Raw genomic sequence first — 25,705 nt, forward strand, 5'->3', positions numbered from 1 at the left:
AACTCTACAAACCCGGCGCCTAATGCAACCATCAAGCTAATCGCATTTTAGCCCACAGTTGACAATGTCTTCTACAATCCCTACGGCAGATATTCCTCCTCTTCGGGCGGTAGACATTTCCAAACAAAAGATTAATGACTTATTGAGTCGCATCAATCCGTTCGCCCAATCGTCTACACGGTCTAAAGCATCCACTCCTATATCGTCGCGAACACCACTCCGCTCACTCACCGCGTCGCCGGGAATATATTCGTCTCCGGCAAAACGGTTCCGACGGCGCCGTATCGAGAAGTTGAAGAAAAGCGGCAAACTGGGGACCTTAACACCAGCGAAACCAATATCGGGCAATCTTTCCCAAATCGGAACACCAACGACAGACGCACAGCCTATGTACGCTCCGTGGAGTAGAGACAAATTGCTCAAACGCCTCTCAACCTTCTCGCTGCCCGAATGTTCCTGGAATTACGATCCGACGAAGAGCGTAACATCACCACTATTATGGTCACGATGTGGGTGGACGTGTGCCAGAGATGATCTGACCGGGAGGACTATCGTGAAATGCGAATTATGCGGCGCGTCGCGCTCGTTTGGGGAGGTTATAGAAAGCCATATTCCTGGTAAGTTGATATATTTTGATGAATATGACGACAGGTGGGACATGCTAAGGTTGGTAGATGCTAGGGGATTACTGGATGCAAGCAGGACGATCAAGACAACGCACGCGGAAACATGCCTTTGGCGAAAACGAGGGTGCGATGGTAGGTTGATGACGTTCGTTTTACTGGAATAGTTACTCAATTCCATAATAACAGATAAGTTGTACAGTTTGTCGTTATCGCTGGACCTCGAGTCGTCGCAGAAAGATTTTGCGAATAGATTGCAACATCTCCTACTTGCGCCATTCCTCGCAACAATCGAAGTCGTTACACCTTGCGCTGTCGACGAGAATGTCCTGGCAAAGCACAGGAATGAGTTTGGTCTTGAATCTCCAGCAGCCTCCGAGCACAAGAAATTCGAGCGAGCGTTTGTGTTAGCGCTCGCGGGCTGGGAATCCGCAGACACCACGGTGAAGTGCTCACAATGTTTCAAAACCTACACACCGGAAGGGACTACACCATTTGATGCGGTCAAGGCACATGTAGGCTATTGCCCCTGGGCTACTGCTCTCGGTGGACCTGATCCAGGGTGGAAACTATTACTGGCGATTTTGAAGAGTAGTACGAGCATGAATAATCAACCGGTGGCGTCAGTATCGGATGAAACTGCTGAGTCTGTTGACAGTCCAATGCCTTTGACCCCAGGTATTGAGATAGTAGACGAGGACAGCGAGAAGCAGCTTGACAAGGAGAGGAAATTGAGGATTGAACGTCTGAGAGAGATGTATATATACCGGCCGAAGAAACCAAGGAAAAGCATCCCTGGGACTAGCAGTATTGTACGATAGACATCATCATTACAGGCATTGCAGATTTGCTGGTGCATCGCATGGGATTGGCATATCTGAAGGTGGAGTAAACATTACATCTATAATTTGATTCAGCACACGAACATTCATATCCATGACGACCGAACATTCGCCCGAGTTTCCTCTAATGATGATTAGATTTATACAGTACACAAAAAAGATTCCTCAATTTTCTATCCCCGGCAAATCAATTGCACCCTGGCCGCTTGGTTTACAGCCCCTTTCCATAATTGCCACACTCGTAAAAGTCCTGGATAACCTTAACAATCTCCTCTAAGGCAGCCACCCAGGTCGTCAACTCCTGCTTAACCGCCTCCTGATTGTCCCCGAGCTTGGCGTAGAAATCTTTTCGGTATGGGCAAGCTTTCATTGCCAGCTTCGATATGGTTAGTAAACATGCGATAATGAAAACCATTGAATGATAAGACATACCTTGAACACCGGTCGAATAACCATGCTGTGATACTTGATCAGCGTCTCGCCGTATGCCTTTGTAAAACTCTCGTTCAATTCCTCGGTCGACTCGACGTTCTTTCGAAGTGCGACAGCCGTGAACTGTAGCCCTCTTTTCCTCGGGTCAGCAACCTGATCTCCGGTTCAACTCTCCCCCGCCAGATGCAGTCAACATACCGAGTCAACCATAGTAATCCTTGAGTCGCGGTCCTGTTCTTCTCGACTTTCTCTGACAAGACGATATCTTGCAAGGTTGACGAAATCGCGGCGTTGGCGAGTTGCCTCTCTCTGATTTTCTTCATTGATAGTGTCAATTACAATTTTTCGTCATTCCTACAAATTTGTAAACCTCGAAATCTTGATCTAACCTTAATATTTCCGTTCATATCCTTCTGGACCACAGTAAATGCAGCCGATCCAAGGAGATCTACAGCGTACTGTTAGCGGTCAATTCTCGCCAATTCACATCACCAACGAGCAATTCTCCAGTAGTATAACAAACACACACCAAAAAGAGAAACAAGAGACTCGGCTGCCTCGAGAAACTCAGTCGTGCTGACCTTGCCGGCGTCGACTGGCACGTCGGCGAATGATCGCTTCATTGTCACGAAGAAAGTGGGAGTGGCCATCTTGATTATTGCCCTTTATGTGAATTCTATGGTTCTAAATATATCCCTTTGAAATGGGACGAAAAAACGAATGCCGGAGATTGAGAGTAATTGAAAATGCGATGTTGTTACTTATGTCTAGGAGTGCCCCTTGCCTGTATACTGGATTACCGAAGGAGGCAAACTCGGTTGCTAATTAAACCACGAGCGCAGTCGCGCCTCACTCGTGGGGCGCGGTATATAACCTTACCATTTCCAGGATCCCTGCCCAGGGTAACCAATCCCTGATCTTTTGTGTCGCGTTATATATTGCTGTGACCAACAAATTGGAGTCACAAGTAATGGTACTTACATCTGATATCGACCGGAGGAATATGACCATGATAGATATTCTTTGGCTGCAGAATGTGGATCCCATTCCGGGGGTACGACGAGTTCAGCGGCGGACCAGCGGGCCACATTATCTATATTACATTGATCATTGCTTCTCGTATTTCCTATGCGGTGAGCAGCTTGTTTAACTGGTGCCTGGTGGTCCCGGTCCCTCGTCGAAGAATTGACTATGGCAACTCAACAAAGCTATACTACGGAGCCATCTCCTTACTGGACACCGAGCACGAGACTTAGCAAACAAAGCTGCGGCGAGCTTGCGGCGCGGCACAACCTTTTTCGCAATCGTCCCAGACGCGTTTTGACCGGTGTCTGTGCGTTTGGCATTCGCAGCCCGCTATATATTTTTCCGCAATCCCCTCTTGCCTTTTTCCCTCTTTCTTCCTCTCTTTCTTTCCTCTCTCTCCTTTTGTTTTCAAGATATTGCAAAACAAAAGGGAAGCAGTTTGTCTTGTGTACACTGTATCCTAGTTTAGCAATTGTTTGCAATAAAAAGTTACAAGTTTTAGCTGCTCATTTTTTTTTGATTAATCGCTATCAACTTAGCAACCTTATCGTATCCACTCCCTTACACACATCTGCACAATGAAGGACCACCAAGCTCGACTCATCCAGCTCTCTTATGAGAACAAAATCCTCACGTTCGGTGACTTCACTCTCAAGTCAGGCCGCAAGTCGCCGTATTTCTTCAACTCCGGCTTTTTCTGTGGCGGCGCCGTGTTAGCTGCGGTTGCGGATTCTTACGCGCAGACCATTATCGACGCTCCTGATCTCGAGTTTGATATCATTTTTGGACCCGCGTATAAGGGTATTCCGCTTGCTGCTGTCACGATCGTGAAACTCGCCGAGAAAGATCCCGCCAGGTTCGGGAAGATGGAGTATGCGTACAATCGCAAGGTGAGATTGTGCACGTGCACTATTTCCTGTCTGCCTGCCGCACAGGAATGGTCGAAAACAGACCGTGGACCAAACTGTGTGACGTGTCTAAGGCCGGAATGATATTGATATTGTACATAGGAGAAGAAAGACCACGGCGAGGGCGGCACCACCGTCGGTGGTTCCTTGAAGGGCAAACGTGTCTTGATCCTCGACGACGTCATGACCGCCGGCACCGCAATCCGGGAATCCATGGCTATCATCAATGCCGAGGGTGGCATCCTTGCTGGTGTCGCGCTTATTCTCGATCGTCAGGAGCGCATGGTTGATTACGAGCACTCAATGATCGCGCAGGTTAGGAGGGAATACCGCGTCCCTATTCATAGCATTATCACCCTTGAAGATATTGTTCAGTTTGCGAAGGGCAAGTTGCCAGAGGAAGATATCAAGAAGATTGAGGATTACAGATCGAAGTACAAGGCAAAGCCACTGGCTGAGTGATGGCAATTGGGGAAGTCGCTGTAACAGGGTCGCATTTGCAAGCAGATCTCGATAGTATTTGCGGTTTATTCGTTATGGATGTCATGTACACTTAAATGGCTATGCTACCGGGATTTGGTGAGCTAAGGCTGTCTATGCATTATTATAGTTAATTCGTGTATGCATTATAATTAATCGAACTAACACGCCAGATTGAGTAACATCTTCCACCGTAGAAGTCGGAGATCCGTAAGTCAGGTCACGCCAAACCTCACGTGCTAAAAGCCGGGTTACGCAGAGTCTTGCCTCGGTATTCCACCGCAGGTCACGGATTAGCGATGACGTAGGATCCCCACAGTATCCAGCGATTATCGCTCCCCGAGCGCCTGACCAAGCAAACCCTGACTTGAACCGTGAACCCCCCCTTCAACAACTGTGGCATCCCCGCTTCTGCATGCTCCGTTGTCATAAGCTGTCGTCGGCCCCTCCTTTGTCACAATAATTGCCAGTCGACGTCGACGGGTCCACGATCTACTTAACTTGCTCATTCCAATCATACAGGCACAAGCGCATATCTTGAACACGTACATCAAGGCATACATAAGAAATGTCGTTCATGGGATCCTCAGCGGCCGACTGCGCCGTCGGCCGGAACCCGCTTTCTCAATTTACTAAGCATATTGGGCAAGATCAGTCCCTCCAGCGCGACAGATTCGGCGGACCGTCGGGTTCCGACGGCGCATCGTCAAGTGCTCCCGGAGCGAGTATGCGTCTGTCACACGGCCAACCAATTAGTACCAATGATCGCGACGTAGGCTATAATGTTATGTTGCACTCCTGAGAACGACCAGATAGCTAATTGCAGAGTAGATGATGGAGCGATTTATGTCGTCGCATTCAAAGTCGGCCTCTCCAGCCCCACAGGACGCTTTCGCGTTTGACGCCATGCGACGAGAAGTAATGAATATCGGCAGTCCACCACCATTGTCTCAAGCAACACAGTCCCGCGGGTCGCCGGCTCCGACTTTCCAGCAGCGGCCTATAGCCGAAGACGTCTGGGCGCAAGAATTTCGGGCACCTCAGTTCATTGGACCGCAAACATCGAGGGTAAGCGAATGGGGGGCGGACTACGCGACACCAAGTTCTGCTTCCAGTTCGGCTATGCCAACATATGCTCAGCCGCGAATGGGTTACGGAATTGGCACGATGCCTATGACGGGATATAACTCCGGCATGATGTACGGTCGGACATTCATGTCTTCTGCAGATGGATTCGAATCTGCAGCTAATGTCTCACTGGGTAAAGGAAAAGGACGAGTAGTGGAGCTTGATTCTGCGGATTGGGAAGAGCAGTTCAAGAGCTTCGAAGCCGAACACGCAGCAGATACCACTACTGAGGATACGGTTTCGCACGAACTGTACGATTTAGAACGCGTACTGCAGGAGAGTTATACTGGAGAGACATTGGACGAGACATATCATGGTGACTTTGAAAATATTTGGCGCGGTATCCAGGAGCAGCAAATGCACAACGGGACGGCCCAAGAGGTCGGCAACCCGAACAATATCGATCTCACATACGAGAATTTGTTTGGCGGAGATCGGTTCTTAGATGCGTCAGATCTTGACCGGAGGAATCCATTTACTGTTGAGGACATTGATGGCGAACTGAAGATGCCGTGGGACAGAGACTTTGAGGAGTATGCAACTCTTCGATCTGAAGCTGGCAATTATCAATACGAATTAGAGAACAGATATATGGACCCTGACATGTCTGACCCTTTTGCTGAAGGTGTTAGGCTCATGGAGACTGGAGGCAACTTGAGCGAGGCTGCTCTTGCGTTTGAAGCTGCTGTCCAGAAGAATCCGAAGCATGTTGAGGCATGGGCTTTACTCGGTGCTGTGCAAGCACAGAATGAGAAAGAAGATCCAGCGATCAGAGCTCTGGAGCGTGCAGTACAGCTTGATCCTAACAACCAGGCTGCTCTCATGAACCTGGCGGTCTCTTATATAAATGAAGGATATGAGAATGCTGCTTATGCCACTCTAGAAAGGTGGATCGCTACAAAGTACCCCGATATTGTCGCACAAGCCAGGGGCCAGCCGCCTCAGCTTTCTGACGTTGATAGGTTCCACTTGCACGACAGAGTTACTGAGTTATTCCTCCGAGCTGCACAGTTGTCGCCAGAGGGCATGTCGATGGACGGCGACGTGCAAGTTGGCCTCGGTGTCTTGTTTTACGGCAATGAAGAATATGATAAGGCCGTGGATTGTTTCAATACCGCGTTAAGCGTCAGACCGGACGATCCCCTCTTGTGGAATCGACTTGGTGCCACATTGGCCAACTCACATCGCTCGGAGGAAGCCATTGAAGCTTACTACAAAGCTCTGGAGCTGCGACCGTCGTTTGTTCGCGCACGATACAACTTGGGCGTCTCATGTATCAATATCGGATGCTATAAGGAAGCCGCACAGCATCTTCTCGGCGCACTAGATATGCACCGCGTTCCCAGCGGCCAAGCCGAGTTTGGTGAAGACGACGTACTGGCTAATCAGAGTACGAACCTGTATGATACACTTCGACGTGTGTTTTTGGCAATGGATAGGAGAGACTTGGCTGATAAAGTTGTCAATGGTGTCGATCCCACCGTATTCAAAGATGCGTTTTAAGTAGTGATATTTGATACAAACAGAGAGGCAAAATCATACGGTCATTAAATGGTGCATTCAGATAGGTTTGGGGCGTATGTGTATTTGATGACATTGTTATTACAGTTTGTATAATAGGTTTGTGCCGTCAGCTCCAGGATTGCGAAACATGCCATAAAAATTGACGTCCACAAAACAGCCTAAAAGAATCATTGCATCAGCTCGAAATGCTAAAATTGCCTGTTTAGTAACGGACACGCTTCCTATTTCAAGCCTGCCTATCCAGATTATTCATCGTCTCGTAGTATTTTTTTCGGTTTCGCACAGGGGACCGGACGAGACAGAGCCTGCCGCAGAACCAAAAATAAGGATGGGGATCTGGGAACAAGAGCGCTGGGGCCAGGTCCAACTAGGCAGGAGTTTAGCTTTTACAATAACTCTGTGTTTGGGTTGACCCATCGCGCTTCTTGATGGCCCTCGACGACACAACGCCACGCCTTAATTCATCAACGCGTTGTTGGCCAGACACTCTCTCGCACATACATCGGCAAGTGATCTATATCGGCTATTTTTTGGGGTTTCTATACGGTACGTGGTTAGAGAAGGCGTCGCATCATATCGCACTTGGTACACCTATCTGCTTGTCGCGCAAGCGACCATATATTGTCACGCAGCAACAGTAAAGTTGGTCCACCGGCGTTTTCGTCCTTCACCACGAAAACTACGATTGCTCACCATCCGCGACTTCCGTAACGGGTCCATCTTTGAACGGGTATTAGGGTGGTAGATACGAATTTTTTCTACCCTCATAACCTACAACAACAAAACGGACCCCAAAATGAAGGATAAAGACGACCGTTTATTCTCACCCGCATCGCGAACGTCGCGCATGCTGAATCGCCTACGACGATTGCCGACTCGTCTACGACAAGTTCTACTACGTCGCCGCGTTTTAATTATATTGCTTCTCATCGTGTCGTGGTTTTTAATATTTTCAGAGAGCGGTGTGCCATTTTTCCCCCGATTGCGATGGGGATCTAGTAAATTTGTGATCATCTTGGCGGTCAATCAGGGCGGTGGAGTCATGCAGTGGAAGGGTCCGAAAGAGTGGGCGGTTGAGCGGACAAGTATTGCGAATAAGAAGGCATATGCAGACCGGCATGGTACGTTTTTGTTGTTGTGGTGACAGGCCTGGTGCGGACAATAATGAATTTGTATAGGGTACCATTTGGCTATACAGGACATGTCGATCAAGAAACGATACGCTCACGTATGCTTTTACTCTTGGTAATTTATTCGGCTCAAATGATTTGCTAACAATCCTGATAGGAATGGCGAGAATCTTGGGAGAAGGTCGACGTGATCCGCCAAACAATGAAACAATATCCAAAGGCTGAATGGTTCTGGTGGCTTGACCTCCACACGTACATCATGGAGCCCTCAATATCGCTAGAGAAGCAGGTGTTCAACCGGATTGACAATAACACGTACAGGAGTTTGGCAGACTACAATCCTCTCAACTTGCCGTTGGAAATTCCGTTTGTGGATAACACCCACCAAATCAATCTCATTGTGCCCCAAGACTGCGGCGGATTTAATCTCGGCAGCTTCTTGATCCGGAGGAGCGAGTGGACAGATTTCTTGCTGGATATCTGGTGGGATCCGGTTTTCTACGAGCAACGACATATGCAATGGGAGCACAAAGAGCAAGATGCATTGGTAAGTTCGTTTCGTAGTGAATCATGCATTGTCGAAGTCTTCGATTAACACGTATCAAGGAACATATGTATTCCAACCAAGCATGGATTCGAAGTGGCACGGCGTTCATTCCCCAACGATTAATAAACGCTTTTCCAGAGGGTGCCTGCGCCGAGCAGCGTGGGGACAAACGGATTTTTTACAGCCAACACGACCACGACTTTGTCGTCAATATGGCTGGCTGCGAGTGGGGTCGAGATTGTTTTGGCGAGATGGAGCATTTCCAAAAGTTGTCGGCATCTTTACAGCAAAATTCACGGTGGTGGCCCTTTTCGAAATAGGCGGACGCATTTAGAGCGCGAAAATTATTAGACGGGAATAAAGCCGATTTTACATACAAAACGAACGAACGACTTACTTTCCACCAGGGAAGTATCAAACGGGAGACCAACTGACAAGGCAAGAGTGCTTGTTCGTCGTCTGCTGATATGGGCTATGTACAATATTTTGTCCGACGTTGATTGGTAAATAGTTTGCATCTAGTATGCATTGGTATTCTCTTGTTTTTAATTTCTTGTTATTCACTTGTCGTTATGCGGGTACTTGTAGAACTGGCCTTGTGATAATTAGATCTCAAAACAAACCATCTCTATCATTACATTAATTTACAAAATGACGTCCAAGTCAACTAACTGTACATTTCTCTATCATCAACTCTCTATTGCTGCCATTGCCAAAGTCTATCCAAATGAGATGCATATTGTAGTGCATTTAGTGGTCGATCACAATTTTGTCGTAAACTCCGTACGCCAACGAACCCTCGGGGCGCTTCACGCCATTGGTGCCACCATTTTCCTGGCGATGCTTCGAAATCTCCAACGACTTCTTGACCGCTAACTTGAGCTTCTCAATAGCGCCGGGCGAAATCTGGTGATGAATTGCGATTCTTGCGCCGGCGATCGTAATGCCAAGCTTATTGCCTTCCTCAATCAAAACTGCAGGATCGATGCCCGATTTCACCAAATCCAAGAAAATGAAGTTCGTCTGCACCGGGATCTGGAACGTGAGACCCATTTCCTCGAGCTCGGACGCCAGCTTCTTCGTGACCTCGTGCGTCTGCTTCAATTTGGGGAAAATTTCCGTGATCGCGACGTCAGCTGCGGCAGCAAGCAAACCAGCCTGCCGTATGCCACCACCCGCCTGCTTTCTAAACCAGTTCGCAGTCTGGAGAACGTCAGGCTCGCCAACGATAACCGTGCCGACCGGTGCGCCGAGACCCTTTGAGATACAGAGCGACATCGTATCGAAGTACTGGCCGTATTCGGACAAAGGAATCCCGGTTTCGGCTGCCGCGTTCCAGAGACGGGCGCCGTCGAGGTGGATCTTAATGCCGTGCCGCCGGGCAAGCGCAGAGATTTTTGCAATTTCTTCGATGGGCATGATTATGCCGCCGAGTGTGTTTTCTAATGAAATAACGCGGGTCGGTGCAGTGTGGATATCGTCGCCCACTGTCTACTGGTCAGCAGACGCTAGTCGTCCAGTTGCTTGAAAGAACACTTACATATCAAGTAATCTTCGACGTCTTCAGCCGTAAGATAGATCTTGTTTCGGGGGTGCACAGGCGTGACCATTGCCTGCGACAACATCGCAAGACCGCCAGCCTCATGAGTGTACACATGAGCACGATAATCGCACAAAATAGAGTACGGAGGCTGATGTAAATGAGCGCGCAAACAGATCTGGTTGCCCATCGTGCCTGACACGACGAACAAGCCGGCAGGTTTGCCGCACATCTCAGCCACACGCGCTTGGAGATCATTGGTTGTCTTGTCTTCCTTGTAGACATCGTCACCATGGGTTGCCGTTAGCATTGCTTGCAGCATGGAGGGTGTTGGCGTAGTGACCGTGTCGCCTGCTTAAAGTTAGTCATCGACAATGATTCCCTAGGCGGTGTCACATAAAACAAATAAGCCCACTAAATAATGACGTACTTTTAAAATCAGTAGCCGCGATACTCTCGTATTCAGTCATGGCGATTGGGCTGCTCGAAAGTGATCTATAATATTGCTGCGGAACAAGACCGGACTCGAATTTTGCTCGCGTGGAGATAGAGGTAACGAATTTTGCTCGGGTGGAGATAGAGGTAAATGACGTTCGATTGAAACCACTTGACCTGGAAATTCCGGCAAAGACCTGCTGAGGCCTGCAAGTTGGCATTTATAGCGTGCAAGAACCTTTCGGAAGAAAGAGAAACGAACAACGGAAAACCTGTGCAGTAAGCAGAAAAGTCGGAATTAGCGTTCACAGCGAAACGGCAAGGTGCCGGCGGCTCATCGGTCACAGCTCAGTTTTCTAGGCTTTGAAATCTCTGTGGCCAAACCACCAAATTAGAGTCACTGAAGCAAAGTTCCGCAAGACATTATTATGGCGCAGGTGAAGCTCACGGCTTGGAAACCCTGGTCATACTCAAGACGTGTTGCGTGCAAGCAGCATCGAATTACACTCGGTTTGAACCTCCATTCGCACGCGTCGGTTGTTCGCGACGACAAAGAGTGCCAGCCCTGTAGATCAACGACAACAATGGGGTAGAAATGGAGATTCTCCATGTCTCTGCGTCCGCGTCACATTCACAGTCGCAGGTATCGTCGCATGTACCTCGGGGTACACCACAAAGTAATGCATCGCATAATCCAACATCGATTCTGGGGAAACGAAGGCGACTGGGCGATTATTACTATCACAATGCTCGACTTGTTGAAGATTCTTCAAGTGAGTTTAATTCAAGTGTTTGTGGGGAAGACTCTGTGGAGTCAGACGCCGACCGAGACACCGCACGCGATGAGCTGAGTCGCGAGCATCTCCTGGATCGCATACGGGAAGATCAATTCCTGTTGAGCCAGGTCCACGGTGATCGCTCCTCATTGTCCCATTCTACAACTAGTACGTCGGTTGACTCAGGAAATAGTGGAAACTACAGCAATTTGAATCGCTCATCGAACGCTGCAGGCTCTGGCGACGGTGACAAAAGGGATTTTTTATCCACAATATCGGGACTATCGGAAGTTTCAGCTGTTGCGACAACTCAGGACCGATATGTGAAGTTAGCTGCCGCTGCAGCTAGCTTCGTACCTTGCCGTCGACATTTTGTGCATAAATTTCACGTTGACGTACGCGGGTTTGAATTGCCGGCTGACAAAAGTATTGGTTACTCTGACGCCTCGGAGAAAACCGATAGTCAGGTTTATGAAGGCGAACCAGAAAGAAGGCGGTTAGACGGCATTGGCCACGTCAAGGAGCATACACTAGTTGAACCGATGTCGGCTCGGTCATCGGGATCTGAGATATCACCCAAAATGGACTACAGCGAGCTCATACGAACATTGCATAGCGATTCAGTAATTCCAGACTCTTGTCCAGGCTCAGTTGCATTTGGACATGAAGAGATGTACGAAGAGGATACGACTGATGCCCTAGCTCTGTGCAATTTGGCCAGTTCGCGTGTCGAACAACATGATGCATCGTCTTCGACACAAACTCGCAGGGGTCCAGTGTCTACTACGGCAACTGGCGAACCAGATATACAACCATTCGACAACAATGAGCTGGTTCTCCATGATATCGACCTAAGCCACAGTTTCCGTTTCTGGAATCCACCACCCAAATATTCTTCACTGGCACTGGCGGGCAAACCGTGCGTTGCCCCTGCGTCATCACCACCATTGACGCATCACCAAAGTCATCCTCAAAATTTGTCCCCCTCAAACCTTGCTCCGCCTCGGACACCAGTACAAGCATGCAGATCATCGTCGCAACTATCGTCATTCACATCGCCAGACCGAATTCCAACCCGCATGCCACTCTTCGGCGCGACTCTTTCCTTAGCGCAGATGCTGGGAAAGGACCACCCACATGCGGTCTATTACCCGCCTGACTCGAGTTCTACGGATAATGGCAGTGACGCAAGTGAGGACCATAATCTGAGATCTTCAGGGGGAGCGTTCTTGTCGTCGCGAACCGAGCCAAGGTGTTCGCCGAGAGCGAAAATCAAAATTGTTACCAGAACTTTGAAGAAGCAGATGCATATCGCCTTCAGGAAAAAGGATTATTACACGCCGCGTGCCCGATGCGTACGATTTCTGCCTGACGAACGCGACGGATGTATAGATGGTAGCCGGAAGCTGGGCGAGAATCAATGGCCACCAGAAAAACTGGAACGAGGATACTGGCGTGTCGATGTTTCGACCTGGCCGACGAACGAGAAAATGAAGTTCTGGGACAACATCACCCAGGCTATCCGAGCAGGACGATTAGGGTGGATTGGGGCCGTAGTTGAAGGTGCAAACGAGAATGGGAATGGCGAAATTGTCCGGGTGTATTGTTTCGGCGGAGCTGTTGTACATATATGGGTATTTCTGTTTGCAATGAGTGATCGTCGGACGTTGACTAATGTACGGTGGATTGATGGTGTTGGCAGGACCGTCATTGAGGTCGGTGAAGAGGTCCCGACTTAGACAGCTGAGACAATGTAGTAATATGGATTGTACACTCGTTTTTGACAAGAGTCACGCAACTCGGAAGACCGAGAAGGAGCGAGCCTCAACGCGCGCCACAGTGTGGCGGCTCTTAAAGTGCAGGTTGCTGCACAGGATGTAGACCATCCACACGATCATCGTCGTTCCTGTGTAGATATTTGTCTACTGTCCGATCTACTGTCATGCAACGCACCAGAATATTCCGCGCACCATTGACATCGCGGTCGCACTCGAAGCGACATTCTTTGCAAGAGTATTTTTTACTACCCCCAACGTCGTTGTGTTTTCCGCATCTTCCGCATGTCTTACTGGTGTACCAAAACGACTTTGCACGATTTATATTCTCGCGCTTTGTCGAGAAGCCGTTGTTGGAATCTGTAATGCGACCAAGTGGCCATAGCTCGTGCCGTCTTTGACCTGATCCGCCGCTGTCCGCCCTTGCGCATCACCATTTGTTGAACTGGGAAGCTTGGTAGGATGACAAGGTTGAATGTTGTGCACAAATACTTTGCAATGCGACAGTGCATATCGCTGACCAAGTTTTGTATCCGACGTCTTAATTTCCCTGCAGCTTTTTTCATGCGCCACCTCTTTGCACGGGAAATGTCTTTCACGGAATATTTGCTGTGCAGCTCGTCCAGCCAGTGACAAAGCCTATAGATATGGCCAATGTCATTTTTGCCGAGCTCGATCGCTTCGCCGTCCGGGCTATAGCCTGTCAAGAATGTTCGCACGCCTGGGTCCAGAGATATTAATCGACCAGAAGACGGCCCGTCGTGAACCCGCAAAGGCATTGGTACGCAAAGGTAGTAGTGACCGGTAGTCCTTTGGTAGACAAGCCTGCTGTCGTAATTCAGGTCGTGTGGGAGTGGTTCAGCGCTTTTCATTTTGCGAAGAAACGCGTACTTCCCCTTCACTCTGGACCAGTGTTTGTTTATGATGTATCACAATGCTCTCCTGGCGAGACTTTCTGCGAGATCGGTGCTTAATCTTGAACACCTTCTTGTCATTTGTGTACCTGGCATGTGCGGAATCATATGCATTGAGAAGGTCTTGCATGGCGGCGTTCCTAATGTCGTATGGGGTTTCCAACACCCACGGCTTGCCCATGTTGTCAATTGCATCCTTGTTAAGGAACGCCGCTCGTAGGTCCTTCTTGTTTTTTGCAACCTCCTTCTTTTCCACGGCATCCAAACATCGGTTGTATGTCCAGCGTGCCGTGCCGAACCAGTTTCGAAGGATCGCTTTCTGCTCTGTGGTTGGATATAGCCTGAAACGTCTGACCTTCTCTGCTTGTTGTTTCTCTGTTTGTTCTTCCTCTCTCTTTCTGCGTTTTGCTGCTCTTTCTTTCTTATCGACTGTCGCGCATTCCGCAGTTGATGCCGATAGACAATCAGTGATTGGCTGGTCGGATGCAGACCGTTTACAGGTTCCCCAGCCTTCAGTTACAAGTTCGCCAGTCCATTCGCGTTCGATCAGATTAAGAGAAGGCAGCCACAGTGTGCGACTGATTCGAGCGGAATCTTCATTCCAAAATGGCTTGGGAACAATTTTCATATTCGGAGTATTCTGTTCGCCGCTGCAACGCAAGGGCAAGGAGGAGCTTGAGGCTTATCTATACAAGCAAGTCAGTTATTTGAATGCTAAATCAGTGGTCCGGATACTTCAACTTACCCATTCCGCTAGCGGTTTCCATGTCAAGCTGTCACAAAGAAGACAGTAGTGGTGCGAGCAGGGAGATGTGTATATAGTTGCCGTTCAGCGGCGAATGCAGCAGAGGCAAAGGGGACAGAAGGGGATATTTATAATTATATGAGAGGCACAGGTACCGGAAATATGATGCAGGTTTTTCGCGAGTGATTTTTTACTGCTGGGCTCGTGTCACTCAGCGTTTTCTATCTACCTATATTCGATGATGATCTCTACAGGCGTGAATCGCAGCCCAAATATAGTATCTGTTAAGAAGATCACTACTTTAAGAAGATCACTACTTTATCATTAGGATGATTTAGAGTGCAAGCTAAGACTGCTACTTCTTCAAGTTCGTGTAATCACGCGCCTACGACGCAAAACATCCAGCCAGCCATAGGTGGGCACTTCAGTCGCCAACCACTTGTAGGCCGATATCTTGACTTTTCCACGGTAAGTTACTGAAAAATATATTTTCTGGTCGTCATGCATACTAAATTTCAGATGTCATATATTTGTTCAGGAATTGCACGCATTATCTGATTACAGTTATCTCCGCTTGTGCTGCCCACCATCAATTGAGGCTGAGCTAATCCTTCGCAATTTGATAGACTCAAAATCGCCGGTTTGTCATAGTTATCCGATTTCTATAATTCTATCATACTGTTACCAAGCGATGCTGGTCGACAAATATCTACGGAAATTAGGGGCTCCGCGAGCATTCCCGGTGGGTACTGGAAACGTTAAAGGAAACGCGAATGATGAATTCGAAGAATGGATAACCCATTTGAGCGATAATCTTGCTGATCCGGCCAATGTCAGCGAGATGGTCGACATTAGCGACTCTGACGACGAGGAAGTCGAAGAGGTGGACGAGGATGCTGACGGTGCAGATTCACTAAACCTTTCGAATACGACTAGTGCGAATATTCTAGTTTCACAGATACGATTAACTTGATGCGATAACAAAGTAGCCAGTGCCCGCTTAGACCTAACCCTGCATCCGTCGGAAGTCTCGAACGCACCCTTTATTTAGTAACTTTCATCGAAACTTCGTCCGCACGTGAGCTCACACATACATGCACATACCAGGCATGAATATGCCCCTGAAATCCTTTGTGTGAGGTGAGGTCACCAATTGTTGAACGGAAGATTATCCAGTCAAATGGCCACAGCGACGCTGTTAGGGAAAAATTCCTACTGTGGCCAAAACTTCTGTGTCGACAAGTGCGTGTTATATTAGTGCCTCTATAAGTAGTACACACACGACCAATGTATAATCGCCATGAGAGCGTACGGAATAGTTCAAATTACGTTATTTTCCCAGGCCGGACGGAGTGAACAACTATTGCTGAAACGAACGTCACAGAGACCGTCGCCGTCATGAGATGATCCTTTCGGTGTCAAAATGGCGCCGAAATGACTGGCCAGGATATCCTCGTTCAGCAGTAACGCCGAGATTTTTCTCTAGGTCGCAACCATTACTTCGCCCATGAGGTACACCGCGTCGTCGAAGTCATCTACACCTGCTGTTGTGGCGACAGTCTATCTATCCAATGTAGGCCGTACTGACAAAGGAATTCTGGCAACTTATCGAGGGCTTGCGGTCTACGAGGCAAGACAGTTATATGTAGCGATGGACTGGCGGTTTTTTAAGTATTTGTTGGCGTGGGAATGGGTTGTCACCATCGCGCCAACGATGGATTGTACAGTACAGCATTGGGAAGGAGTTTCGGTATTGCTGTAGTTCGGGTATTGAATTGTAATACATGATATGGAATCTATTGACAAGTCACGAAAGTTAATAAACTATTCACAATGATTAAAATTAGCAGCTGATCAGAGCACCCCGGCTACAGCCTTCACGACGGACTGCAAATGATGAGCGTCAATGGCAATGACACGAAACACCGGAGGTGCTCACAACTGGCAAACAACAAAACAAACACAAACGAAAACCACTGGACCGTAACGCTCCCAATAACTGTTCCCGCCAAATATGGACACCAGCGCAACCTAGCGCATAATACAAAAAAAACCCACAGAACCGCTAATCACGCCTTATCCGATTATCCCGCCCATATATCTAGCAAAAACACAATACGACGGTAGTAATACAAATCACGAAAACAAAAAGGATGACCGCCCCGTGCCCTCGGCGAATCCAGTGTCAAGCCGCGCCATGTTGTTTACGAATCTATGACAAGAAATGAGCCAATTTAAACCATCAGAGCGCGCAACCTAGCACGCTTGTCCATGACCAATGACTTCTCGCGTTGGCGGCTTCTGCAAACCTTGCGGTCCGTGAACAAGTAACGATCTTCGTCGTCTTCGGGCGGCATTGCCATGTGCCAAGCGCCAGATCCCAGGTTGAACATCTTTGTCTCGAACTTGCGAGACTTCAAGTCACGCGTTCCGATCAGTCGTTTCGCAGATTGCGGAGTCGTCGGACGTGTAAGTTCGGCTGCGCCGGACTGGCCCTGACGCGCACCCAGGCGAAGGTGGCGCTCGCTGGATGGAAGACCGTTGAGAAAGGCCTCGACGTAGGTGAGAGGACGAACGTGCAGATCAAGGTAGTCCTCCTGGCTGGATGTTGCCGGCGAAGAAGCCTTGCACGATGTTGACGACGTCCCTGCCGAAATTGACTCGGATTCCCACATATCCACATCCACGGGCGCGATGGTGTGGTGAAGGTCAATGGTAAGATTCGTGCCCGGCTGAGTGAGAATATCCGCGTCGCAAGGTGTGATTATTTCATATTCCGCAAGTGTCGCGTCCCAGTCGGTCCAGTTCTCTGACGGGATTTCGGCACCGTCGGCACCATCAGCATTCTGAGGGCCCGGACTCTCAACGTCGCGTCCAACTGGAACAGACGTTGCGGCGTAGGGATAGAGCAAGCGACGGAACAGACTTGACATTGCGAATACCAGACGCGACAAGTAATATGACACAACCTACAACTGGCGAGGCGTGTACAGGGGCGCAAGAAGACAGGGACGACCAACCGTGACGGCTATAAATATATACAAACGAGGTAGATTGGACAAAAGATACAGTACAATCGGCGGTTCTCGCTCTCTCAAGTCTTGATGGATTGAACACTGGATTTGGTGGACAAGAGAAAGACGATATATGAGAAGCGCAGGGGGAGAAGAAGGAGAGAAGCCGGAGGAGGGGAGGGAGAAGTGGGACCGGCAGAGTATTTGTTGGCTGGGGGACCGGGCCGGGGAAGAGTCAACAACCTTGCTGTTCGGTGAGCGGCGGGCCGGCTGCTGTTCGCCAGCGAACTCCCAACCGTCCCGATTTGGCCTCTCTCGGTGGTCCATGCGCCGGGCGGTGACCGGATGCGGCTGCAAGTGCACCGCCGCACGCTAATTGTGCAGGAACGGGACGAAGACGGCTGTGTTGGCTGCGGCAACCTGCTCCCGTTTTAGGAACTGGCGACATCTTATCGCAACGCACACTTGTCCCGCACGCGATAACCCGAGTCAATCACGGCTTACACACGCCTGCGCGTAATGGGTAGCCGCGTCCGTCTGTTGTCCGTCTTTCCAGGTAAACGCCAAGCGCACAAAGGGCCAGAATGAATCGTATCAGACCCTTCATCGGATAGCCGCTGATAGCGACTCTCGCCCTGGATCCGTGCTGGATCTGCCATAGCTTGCCTGTTCATGTCTGACACGAGTAATCAAGCGGTGCTCGTTCACTCTGGATTATCACTACTACCCTGAGCGTGGATGACGTATAACGCCTGATCTTAGCCGTCACATCCAAGTCATGGTGTGATAGGAGAAGTAAGGACACGAGAGGCGATCTGCGTGATCAGCGGCAGTGAGATGCACTCTCATGGCAGCTCAAACTGAATGCCAAAGGTAGGTGTGAGGGTAACATATTACGGCGGCTCTTGAATGCTCGGTAGGAAGATAGGAAACTAACGACGAACCAGCGTGACAAAATCTTTCTACAGTTAGAGCTTCACTTTTGCGAATAATGCGCAATAATATGGTTCCACTCTCATAGAACCAATGTAGCTGTAAACGGTTTCTCGTTTGTCCCCTGCGGGCGCATTATGACATTGTATGTCTAATATCTTGATCCGATCATATGCCTTGTCCGCCCGCCCAATTGCTGGTATCTGGCCCCTTTCATTGTGCTCATCAATTTCGACCAAGAAGTCGATGACTGCATGCAGTCCATCACCACCAATCTAAGCCCAATGTGCTCATTCTTGCCACCTTATCGTCATCTTCGTCGCTCACGCCCAATCTCTCCGTTCTATCTTAGGCTACAATCAAGTTGCTTGTCTATAATCTATTCCGGCTCGTCTATAATCATTCAGCATCCTGAAAATCATCGTCGTCCTCTTCAGAGCCTTTCTGGCTTCCATAATTTTCATCCATCCAGTCAACGAAAGACTGCACGTCATTCACCAAAATGCCAGCTATAGACATGTTTTGTACCCATCGTGGCAAATTTCCCTTCATATCGCTCTGCACGACCTCATTAGTACACTCTTTCTTTGCCAACGTGCCATTACAGATTCGAATCTCACCGTTTGGCCAATGATCCACTCGACATCGTTGTTTTCCGTCTTCCTTACTCTATGAAAAAAAGAATAAACGCCCCTTGTGATAGCGTCCTCGGGTAATGGAATATCTGCCGGCACTGCAACAATGATAAACTCGTGTTCGTTGTCCTCCGGAATATGAGTGAGCAGCCATTCTGCAATGTCACGGTCTGCGAATGGTGACGGCAACTTATATTTTAACGTGTACCCCCTCCACGCCTCTCGCTCTTCCTTCAATGAAGCAGATTTCACAACGTCATAGTATTTCACCACATTCTCAAAGTGATCGTGGTACAAGGCTCGTTTAAACCACTCAAATGGATGGCTGTGTACTGACCGCCGAACAAACCATGGCTCGGTCCCAAGGACCTTATGATAGACCGCTGTTGAGTAGTTCGGGCTCGACTTGCTCAATTTCCACGAATCTGGGACAGAGTCTATAATCTCAGAGACTAAGGCGAGAACGGAAGATGTCGTGGGTGGTGTAGGTAGTGGCTCCAATCCGAAGTCAAATAGGTTGTTATCTGCCGACTCCTGGACTATGGATTCCTCAGCCATTGCAATTGTACAGATGTTGCAGTCACAAATTCTAAAGTATATGATATGTACACAAAAGATATATGGGAAATTTTACACCCTCAACAGAAGGTATCCCCTGGTTAGGTCGCGCGATATCTAGCAACGTACGACATTTTCCAAAGTCACTTCAGCGGTTATTAAACTCCAAAACGCACAATACCGTCCATGTGTCTCAGGTTTAGGGTAAGCCTTTGTTTGAACCTTAACAGTATCAAACTGCATCTCATCTCAGAGTTGGGCGCAGATCCCAAGACCTGTGTTCTCGCTCTAAATTCCAGCCGCTCATCCCTGAATGACGTTCACCTTGGGGCAGCAGCGAGTCCGGTATTTTGCTCTATTCAACACGCATCTTGTAAGTAGCTAGGCGCTTGAGAATTAGATCTCACTGAGCCTTTTGCATGCTGACTCAATCACAGTTCAGAATTCAAGTTCAAGAAGTCTATCGTTGTTGCGCGTGACCGTTGGGTTCCGTCCCCGTATTCAACAAAGTATCCAAGCTGGCGAAGCTCAGGAGAATAGTAACTGATTTGACCAATGCCGGCCCTGCTCCTGAGTCGACAAAATCATCCCCGGTAGCTTCTCCTCGGTCTATCGGCACGATCAGCTCCGACATGCTGAATCCTAGAGTAAGGCTCATGAACGCGTTGGCTGCCAGCGGTGAGTAAACTGGCTTCAGAGATATAGATGATTCAGGAGCCCTGGTAGCTAACTACGCGTCTCACTCGCTCTCTAGACTCGAAACTTTCGGAGAAATTTTTGAGGCTTGACAATGTCGAAGATGAGCGGACCCGAGATGGCATATCCTCAGGATCTCAATCTGAATGGAGCCTAGAGCGTGCCCTGGACGAGTCTACAAGAAACCGTTACAAGGTACACAGTTCTTGTCGTGATGCGAGTTTCTCTTTAAACAGTGGTTGATTTGCTTAGGATGTTTTGCCTTGGGATAAGAACCGGGTGCGGCTACAAGTTCCCGAAGATGGATGCGATTACATAAACGCATCTCCAATCATTCTACAAGCTCCTGGTCTGAGGCCACGGACATACGTCGCTTCACAGGTAAATCTTTGTCATTCAGTTTCTAAACTTGCGTACTAACAATTGAACGAGGGTCCCACAAAATCGACGATCCCGCACTTCTGGCACATGATAGCCGACGAAACAAAGGACCCCGCTGTGATCGTGATGTTAACCCCGACGCATGAAGGACATCGCGAGAAATGCGCACATTACTGGCCAGACCGTCACAGTGACTACGCGGACGCTGGTTTCGCCGCTCGCGTGACGCTACAATCCAAGGAACACAACAAAGACGCCAATTGTGTGGTTCGTAAATTCAAACTGGATGAATATTCCGCCGATAATCAACAGGCAGTGAAGAAATCAAAGACGGTATATCACTTGCTGTTCGACTCGTGGGGTGACTTCGCGACACCGATTGCTTCGCATGAACGGAATTTGATCAGTATGTGCAATCTAGCGAATCGGCTCAACAGTGCCGAGGATTCGCCGTTAGTTGTGCATTGTTCCGCCGGTGTGGGCAGAACGGGAACGTTCATTACAATCGACTTCTTACTGAATTGTTTAACAACCGGTTCATTGGATGCCAAAGCCACGGCTGGTACGCCAGATACAGAATACTTTGTTAGCTCAGCTCGTTTACTGTACAACGGAAGCCATGCCGATCTGCAAGTTAAAGACGACCCTGTTTTTGAAACCGTATGGAATTTGAGGAAGCAGAGAATGTTGATGGTGCAAAACGTGTTCCAGTTTATATTTATTTATAAAATCATCAAGCTCGCTTTAGCAACTTGTCGGGAATGACATACCGACAAAGCCGCATTTATGAAGGAAGACTAGTGAAATGATATAGTTAGTTTCTTTAATTCCATAATAGATGTATGGACGATTTACAGTTGGCGTAGTGAAACTAAAATACATGACGAAACCACCCAATGTACAAGATAAACGCGACCACGACATCACACGGTATGCACAAAATTGCAAAAATTACAAGCTCAAACCAACACGATGAACTCCGCACAATCATAAGGAACCCAAAAATACAAAAACAAAACAGAACCTGTATCAATCACCAAAAAAAAACCACACATATGGAAAATTATACACGAGTCTAAGAGAGCTTTTTCTTCTTTTTGTCCGAACCTGCAAAAGGATTCTCCGAACTCCGTTTCTTGGCCACCGTTATCTTGCCAGTGGGTGGTAACTTCGGTCTTTGGTTGCGCTGTTTCGGTGGCAGAAATTCGTCCTCTTGAAGTATATTATCACGCTCAAACTTCTCAAACCTGGATAAGAAGAAGGGGCGTAATAGGCCGATTTGTTTGTCCACCTTGTCGCGAGCGAGCGGCTCGAAAGACGGCGCAGACGCCAATTTGGTTTGAAGAACAGGAGTACTAAAACTGTTAGCAAGTCAACGCAGAACATAAAACAATGACCAAAAATTGCATACGCTTGAACATTTGAACTAGCATGCAGACGACTATGGAGCAAATGCAATGGTACCGACAATGACGACAATCCCAATTCCTCATCCAATCCCAGCTCCTTGAACCCGAAGAAATCTTCGCCAATGTCGTCGGAGAATCCGCCAGAAATGAACTCTTGACTGCCATCATCAAACTGTGCGTCGGTATTATCCCCTGTCAGAGCAGGCCGCAAATAATCCGCCAGAGACATATTCATGCGCTCTCGTACATCTCTCAGCTTCACCCCAAATCGATCGATATCGTCATGAACGTATCCTTCCAGCCCGCCTAGATCATACGTGCCATTCTCGTACAAGGTCTGCAAAACCATGTCCTCCAGGGAGAACCGACGGACACCCCGTTTGGATTCCATGTAAAGACACAGAGTCCGGCCCAGTCGCTGCATAAAATCTGCCGCTACAGCAGTAAGACCTTCAAGAGCCAGCATCTGACAGTCTTCATAACCCGTATGCATTGCCAATTTGGCAACAGATCTCCGAAGACAAGCTTCCGCAACTTCCCCCGGAGCGTCGGAATGACCAGGCAACCGTGACTCCATGTCAACATCCTGCTCATTGATCTTTTCTGGGTTGTAACCCTTCAATTGGGTACTATAGAGATGCGGCTGTTGTTGCATCCTCTTGATAACCCCAATCTTCGAGCAGACCTTCCGAATATGCTGTACGTCGGCCAGATTAGCATCCATCTTTGAAGTTAAGCCCGACTTTGACGGCAGAAATGGCGAATCCTCCGAGGATAGATCAATTGCCGTCTCAAATTGCTCATTCTCCAAAATTTGCAACTTATGTGAGATACTCCATAACGCTTCTGGCATAGTTGGGATAACTTCGTATTCAAACGCAAGCTGTTGCTGCTGCGGCTGCTCATCTTCTGATTCAGGCCGTCTCTCTGGACCTTGACTAGCTCTACTTCTTGTTTCATCATCGAGATGCAGCGAGGGTGGAGCTTTCTTCGATGCATGCTTGCCTCCGCTTGCAGCCCTCGACGAGGCCCTGTGATTCGGACCAAAGCTGTCGCCGTCTTCGCTCTCCATGTCAAAGTCAACAGACATATCCCTAGTTGGGATACTAGACTCTTCAGCCTCGACGTCCGATTTACTTCGGATAATGATATCAGGAATGAGGGGAATTAGAGATAGCGTCTTCTTTTTCATTGCCATGGCGTGCTTTCGCAAATAATGCTGTGGGTCGGTGTTAAAGGTGAGACAATTATTCCAGATGAGCATCAGGTCATCAACAAACTCCTGTTTGCTCCGGTATTGAAGCGCCTTTAGCTTCTTCATCACTGTGCTTAGATCCATAGGATTCTTGATAACATTGAAGTAGTTCGGAGCATCGCGCTTGTTAACCTTGTTAAGAAAAGCAGTTGAGTGTTCAGTGTACGCCCGTAGTTCCAGGACGACTTTTTCGGCAGCTTCGTAGAGCTCTTCTTGTCCGACGCGGTCTTCACTTGCCTATATTCGATGCCCTCAACAAGCAGCTCATTTCAGCTATGAATAGCGCTTCACTTACCCATTTTGAGCGATTTTTGCGGACCTCTGATATCAGATTCCGAAGTTCGACATCCGAGAATTCGAGCATTTGCCGCTTCGCATCAATGGCGGCTAGCAGATGCTATAACAAAGTTAATTTCAAATCTGGCACGGTCATATCCACGTGATATAACTAACCTTCAAGCTGAGATGTGCCGCTCCGAAATTTAGTTGGGTCTGTGTGAGCAATTATTACAGTTAATAAATGGTCCAAGTCCGCCAAGTAAAAGCAGGCATACCAATTTTCCAGCGGCGTTGTTATTAGCATCGTGTTCCTGGGAGTCATTTTCCTGGCAGCGGTTAGCAATGCGGGCAAACATATTCTGGCCGAATTACACTCACATCAACCTTGACGTGTTTCATATACATGTCCCCATCAGCGTCAAGCGTCTGATACAAACTGTACATTTCCTGTTGTATCACTTCATCTGCTTGTTTGATTTCGCCAGCAGTGGGTGTGTCTATAAAATATCAGCAGACTATTCGCGACATCAAGATGATGAATTGCAGACCAGCTGGGGTAATGATCCCGTCAGCAGCCAATTTGGCCTCAGGTTCATTAGCTCGTTTCAGTGTAGATGCCTCTAGCGGAGTTGCGCTGTTAGAGTGCGGCTTGACTTCGGGTAGAAGTGGAACTGGTTTGGCAGAAACATTTTTTCCCTCTTCTACTTCATCGTCTTCTTCATCACCATCGTCATAATCATCCTCGTCGACCATCCGGGTCAGAGGTGGTCTTTCTTTCTCCGTTCCATCTTTCGTGCCATTAACTGCATAACCAATTTCGTCTTCTTGCTCTAGGAATGTGAAATCAATTTCGAATTGTCCCGAATACGGCTTGGTCGACGTCGCGAATAGGTAGTCCACAGATTTTTCGTACAGCATGTAACGCACTTTTAGCGCCAAAGCCACGAAATCAATTTCCAATGGCATATCCTTCAGTTCACTGATATCGTCCGAGGAATTGGATTGTTCGATACCATTGTTCATGCTAGGCGACGCCGCATCTGCAGATTGAGGGATTGGTGACGGTCGTGGTGTGTGTAGCAACAAGTCGCCGGCAACTCCATTCACTGTCGGAGAGAGGTCATTCGGCGGGTCGTCCACCGAATCCACATTGTCTTCTGATGCCTGCTTTTCTGCGTTGGCTTTGCCTGCCTCTGCAGCCGATATCAGGTTCTTCCAAGCATCATTTCCCTCAGCTATCGCATTGGCGAACACTTCATGCTCCTGCGGACTTAAATGTGCTTTCCATCCATGATGCGCCTCAATTTGACGCGCAAGGTGCAGCAGACGTGTAGGATCCCCTGTTGCCCATAATTTTACCATCGCTGACAGGTGTGGTGGTGCCGGTGGTGCTGTTGCCATGGTGTTGGGAGATATAGCGCTCCGGCACAGTTCACAATCGAGGGGACACTACCAAGACCGATTCTATAAACCCAACGCACTCAAGCAACAACGCATCTGAAAACGGAATTAAACTCTTGTAGTATTGTCCAATTGATGTATTTGATGGATCGCTAATTCTCTGAACTGAATGGATGACCTGTGAGGGGATGTCTGGTCACAAACTATGGGACTCGTGCTGGAAGTTGCCGATGGAGCAGAGCCCGAGCTGAGCCCATAGAGAACAAAGCGATTCGAAGATTAGAAATTGCCCAATCTGTCTGAATTTAAAACCCTAAAC

General features: G+C 48.4%; 14 protein-coding genes across 14 annotated transcripts; 7 read left to right on the forward strand and 7 right to left on the reverse strand.

Annotated features, from left to right (window-relative positions):
• Positions 1–23: 23 nt before the first annotated feature.
• On the forward strand, positions 24–1,560 carry POJ06DRAFT_97311 (C3HC zinc finger-like-domain-containing protein). The gene is made up of 2 exons (XM_056191836.1): positions 24–758; positions 813–1,560. Exons 1-2 carry the CDS (start codon positions 65–67, stop codon positions 1,442–1,444), a joined length of 1,326 nt encoding a protein of 441 aa, XP_056044901.1. The 5' UTR covers positions 24–64; the 3' UTR covers positions 1,445–1,560.
• Positions 1,561–1,579: 19 nt separating this feature from the next.
• On the reverse strand, positions 1,580–2,739 carry POJ06DRAFT_97258 (glycolipid transfer protein domain-containing protein). The gene is made up of 5 exons (XM_056191835.1): positions 2,427–2,739; positions 2,287–2,345; positions 2,096–2,214; positions 1,898–2,030; positions 1,580–1,841 (listed from the first exon to the last, which is right to left on the reverse strand). The coding sequence occupies exons 1-5, from the start codon at positions 2,545–2,547 to the stop codon at positions 1,677–1,679; spliced, it is 597 nt and encodes a 198-aa protein (XP_056044902.1). The 5' UTR covers positions 2,548–2,739; the 3' UTR covers positions 1,580–1,676.
• Positions 2,740–3,339: 600 nt separating this feature from the next.
• On the forward strand, positions 3,340–4,489 carry POJ06DRAFT_251580 (phosphoribosyltransferase-like protein). Its single transcript, XM_056187412.1, has 2 exons — positions 3,340–3,813; positions 3,934–4,489. The coding sequence occupies exons 1-2, from the start codon at positions 3,502–3,504 to the stop codon at positions 4,291–4,293; spliced, it is 672 nt and encodes a 223-aa protein (XP_056044903.1). The 5' UTR covers positions 3,340–3,501; the 3' UTR covers positions 4,294–4,489.
• Positions 4,490–4,702: 213 nt separating this feature from the next.
• On the forward strand, positions 4,703–7,319 carry POJ06DRAFT_221874 (uncharacterized protein). Its single transcript, XM_056185633.1, has 2 exons — positions 4,703–5,083; positions 5,143–7,319. The coding sequence occupies exons 1-2, from the start codon at positions 4,880–4,882 to the stop codon at positions 6,940–6,942; spliced, it is 2,004 nt and encodes a 667-aa protein (XP_056044904.1). The 5' UTR covers positions 4,703–4,879; the 3' UTR covers positions 6,943–7,319.
• Positions 7,320–7,392: 73 nt separating this feature from the next.
• Positions 7,393–9,237, forward strand: POJ06DRAFT_251583 (galactosyl transferase GMA12/MNN10 family-domain-containing protein). The gene is made up of 4 exons (XM_056187413.1): positions 7,393–8,084; positions 8,142–8,191; positions 8,251–8,640; positions 8,700–9,237. The coding sequence occupies exons 1-4, from the start codon at positions 7,760–7,762 to the stop codon at positions 8,958–8,960; spliced, it is 1,026 nt and encodes a 341-aa protein (XP_056044905.1). The 5' UTR covers positions 7,393–7,759; the 3' UTR covers positions 8,961–9,237.
• A 153-nt stretch (positions 9,238–9,390) lies between these two features.
• Positions 9,391–10,650, reverse strand: POJ06DRAFT_237580 (pyridoxal phosphate-dependent transferase; the record flags this gene model as incomplete). Its single annotated transcript, XM_056185958.1, has 3 exons — positions 9,391–10,127; positions 10,181–10,531; positions 10,611–10,650. The coding sequence occupies 3 exons, from the start codon at positions 10,648–10,650 to the stop codon at positions 9,391–9,393; spliced, it is 1,128 nt and encodes a 375-aa protein (XP_056044906.1).
• A 164-nt stretch (positions 10,651–10,814) lies between these two features.
• POJ06DRAFT_97386 (uncharacterized protein) lies at positions 10,815–13,462 on the forward strand. Its single transcript, XM_056191837.1, has one exon. The coding sequence runs from the start codon at positions 11,211–11,213 to the stop codon at positions 13,128–13,130; it is 1,920 nt and encodes a 639-aa protein (XP_056044907.1). The 5' UTR covers positions 10,815–11,210; the 3' UTR covers positions 13,131–13,462.
• A 4-nt stretch (positions 13,463–13,466) lies between these two features.
• POJ06DRAFT_251587 (uncharacterized protein) lies at positions 13,467–13,732 on the reverse strand (the record flags this gene model as incomplete). Its single annotated transcript, XM_056187414.1, has 1 exon — positions 13,467–13,732. A coding segment is annotated over one exon (266 nt), but the record flags the coding sequence as incomplete, so codon positions are not given.
• Positions 13,699–15,068, reverse strand: POJ06DRAFT_251590 (recf/recn/smc domain-containing protein). The gene is made up of 5 exons (XM_056187415.1): positions 15,012–15,068; positions 14,816–14,969; positions 14,100–14,730; positions 13,801–14,062; positions 13,699–13,775 (listed from the first exon to the last, which is right to left on the reverse strand). The coding sequence occupies exons 2-5, from the start codon at positions 14,845–14,847 to the stop codon at positions 13,762–13,764; spliced, it is 939 nt and encodes a 312-aa protein (XP_056044909.1). The 5' UTR covers positions 14,848–14,969; positions 15,012–15,068; the 3' UTR covers positions 13,699–13,761.
• Positions 15,069–15,269: 201 nt separating this feature from the next.
• Positions 15,270–15,767, forward strand: POJ06DRAFT_251598 (uncharacterized protein; the record flags this gene model as incomplete). The annotated part of the gene is made up of 1 exon (XM_056187416.1): positions 15,270–15,767. A coding segment is annotated over exon 1 (251 nt), but the record flags the coding sequence as incomplete, so codon positions are not given.
• Positions 15,768–16,633: 866 nt separating this feature from the next.
• Positions 16,634–18,054, reverse strand: POJ06DRAFT_251603 (uncharacterized protein). The gene has a single exon (XM_056187417.1). The coding sequence runs from the start codon at positions 17,756–17,758 to the stop codon at positions 17,060–17,062; it is 699 nt and encodes a 232-aa protein (XP_056044911.1). The 5' UTR covers positions 17,759–18,054; the 3' UTR covers positions 16,634–17,059.
• A 1,254-nt stretch (positions 18,055–19,308) lies between these two features.
• Positions 19,309–20,097, reverse strand: POJ06DRAFT_251606 (uncharacterized protein). The gene has a single exon (XM_056187418.1). The coding sequence runs from the start codon at positions 19,963–19,965 to the stop codon at positions 19,321–19,323; it is 645 nt and encodes a 214-aa protein (XP_056044912.1). The 5' UTR covers positions 19,966–20,097; the 3' UTR covers positions 19,309–19,320.
• Positions 20,098–20,233: 136 nt separating this feature from the next.
• POJ06DRAFT_251610 (protein-tyrosine phosphatase-like protein) lies at positions 20,234–21,854 on the forward strand. The gene is made up of 5 exons (XM_056187419.1): positions 20,234–20,338; positions 20,403–20,643; positions 20,720–20,856; positions 20,914–21,042; positions 21,094–21,854. The coding sequence occupies exons 2-5, from the start codon at positions 20,598–20,600 to the stop codon at positions 21,805–21,807; spliced, it is 1,026 nt and encodes a 341-aa protein (XP_056044913.1). The 5' UTR covers positions 20,234–20,338; positions 20,403–20,597; the 3' UTR covers positions 21,808–21,854.
• On the reverse strand, positions 21,855–25,614 carry POJ06DRAFT_251612 (uncharacterized protein). Its single transcript, XM_056187420.1, has 7 exons — positions 24,534–25,614; positions 24,364–24,482; positions 24,261–24,311; positions 24,160–24,198; positions 24,002–24,103; positions 22,454–23,943; positions 21,855–22,397 (listed from the first exon to the last, which is right to left on the reverse strand). Exons 1-7 carry the CDS (start codon positions 25,384–25,386, stop codon positions 22,118–22,120), a joined length of 2,934 nt encoding a protein of 977 aa, XP_056044914.1. The 5' UTR covers positions 25,387–25,614; the 3' UTR covers positions 21,855–22,117.
• Between the last annotated feature and the right edge of the window lie 91 nt (positions 25,615–25,705).

The sequence above is a fragment of the Lipomyces tetrasporus genome (genome assembly GCF_029532465.1).
Source record: "Lipomyces tetrasporus strain NRRL Y-64009 chromosome Unknown POJ06scaffold_4, whole genome shotgun sequence".
Classification (NCBI taxonomy): domain Eukaryota; kingdom Fungi; phylum Ascomycota; class Lipomycetes; order Lipomycetales; family Lipomycetaceae; genus Lipomyces; species Lipomyces tetrasporus.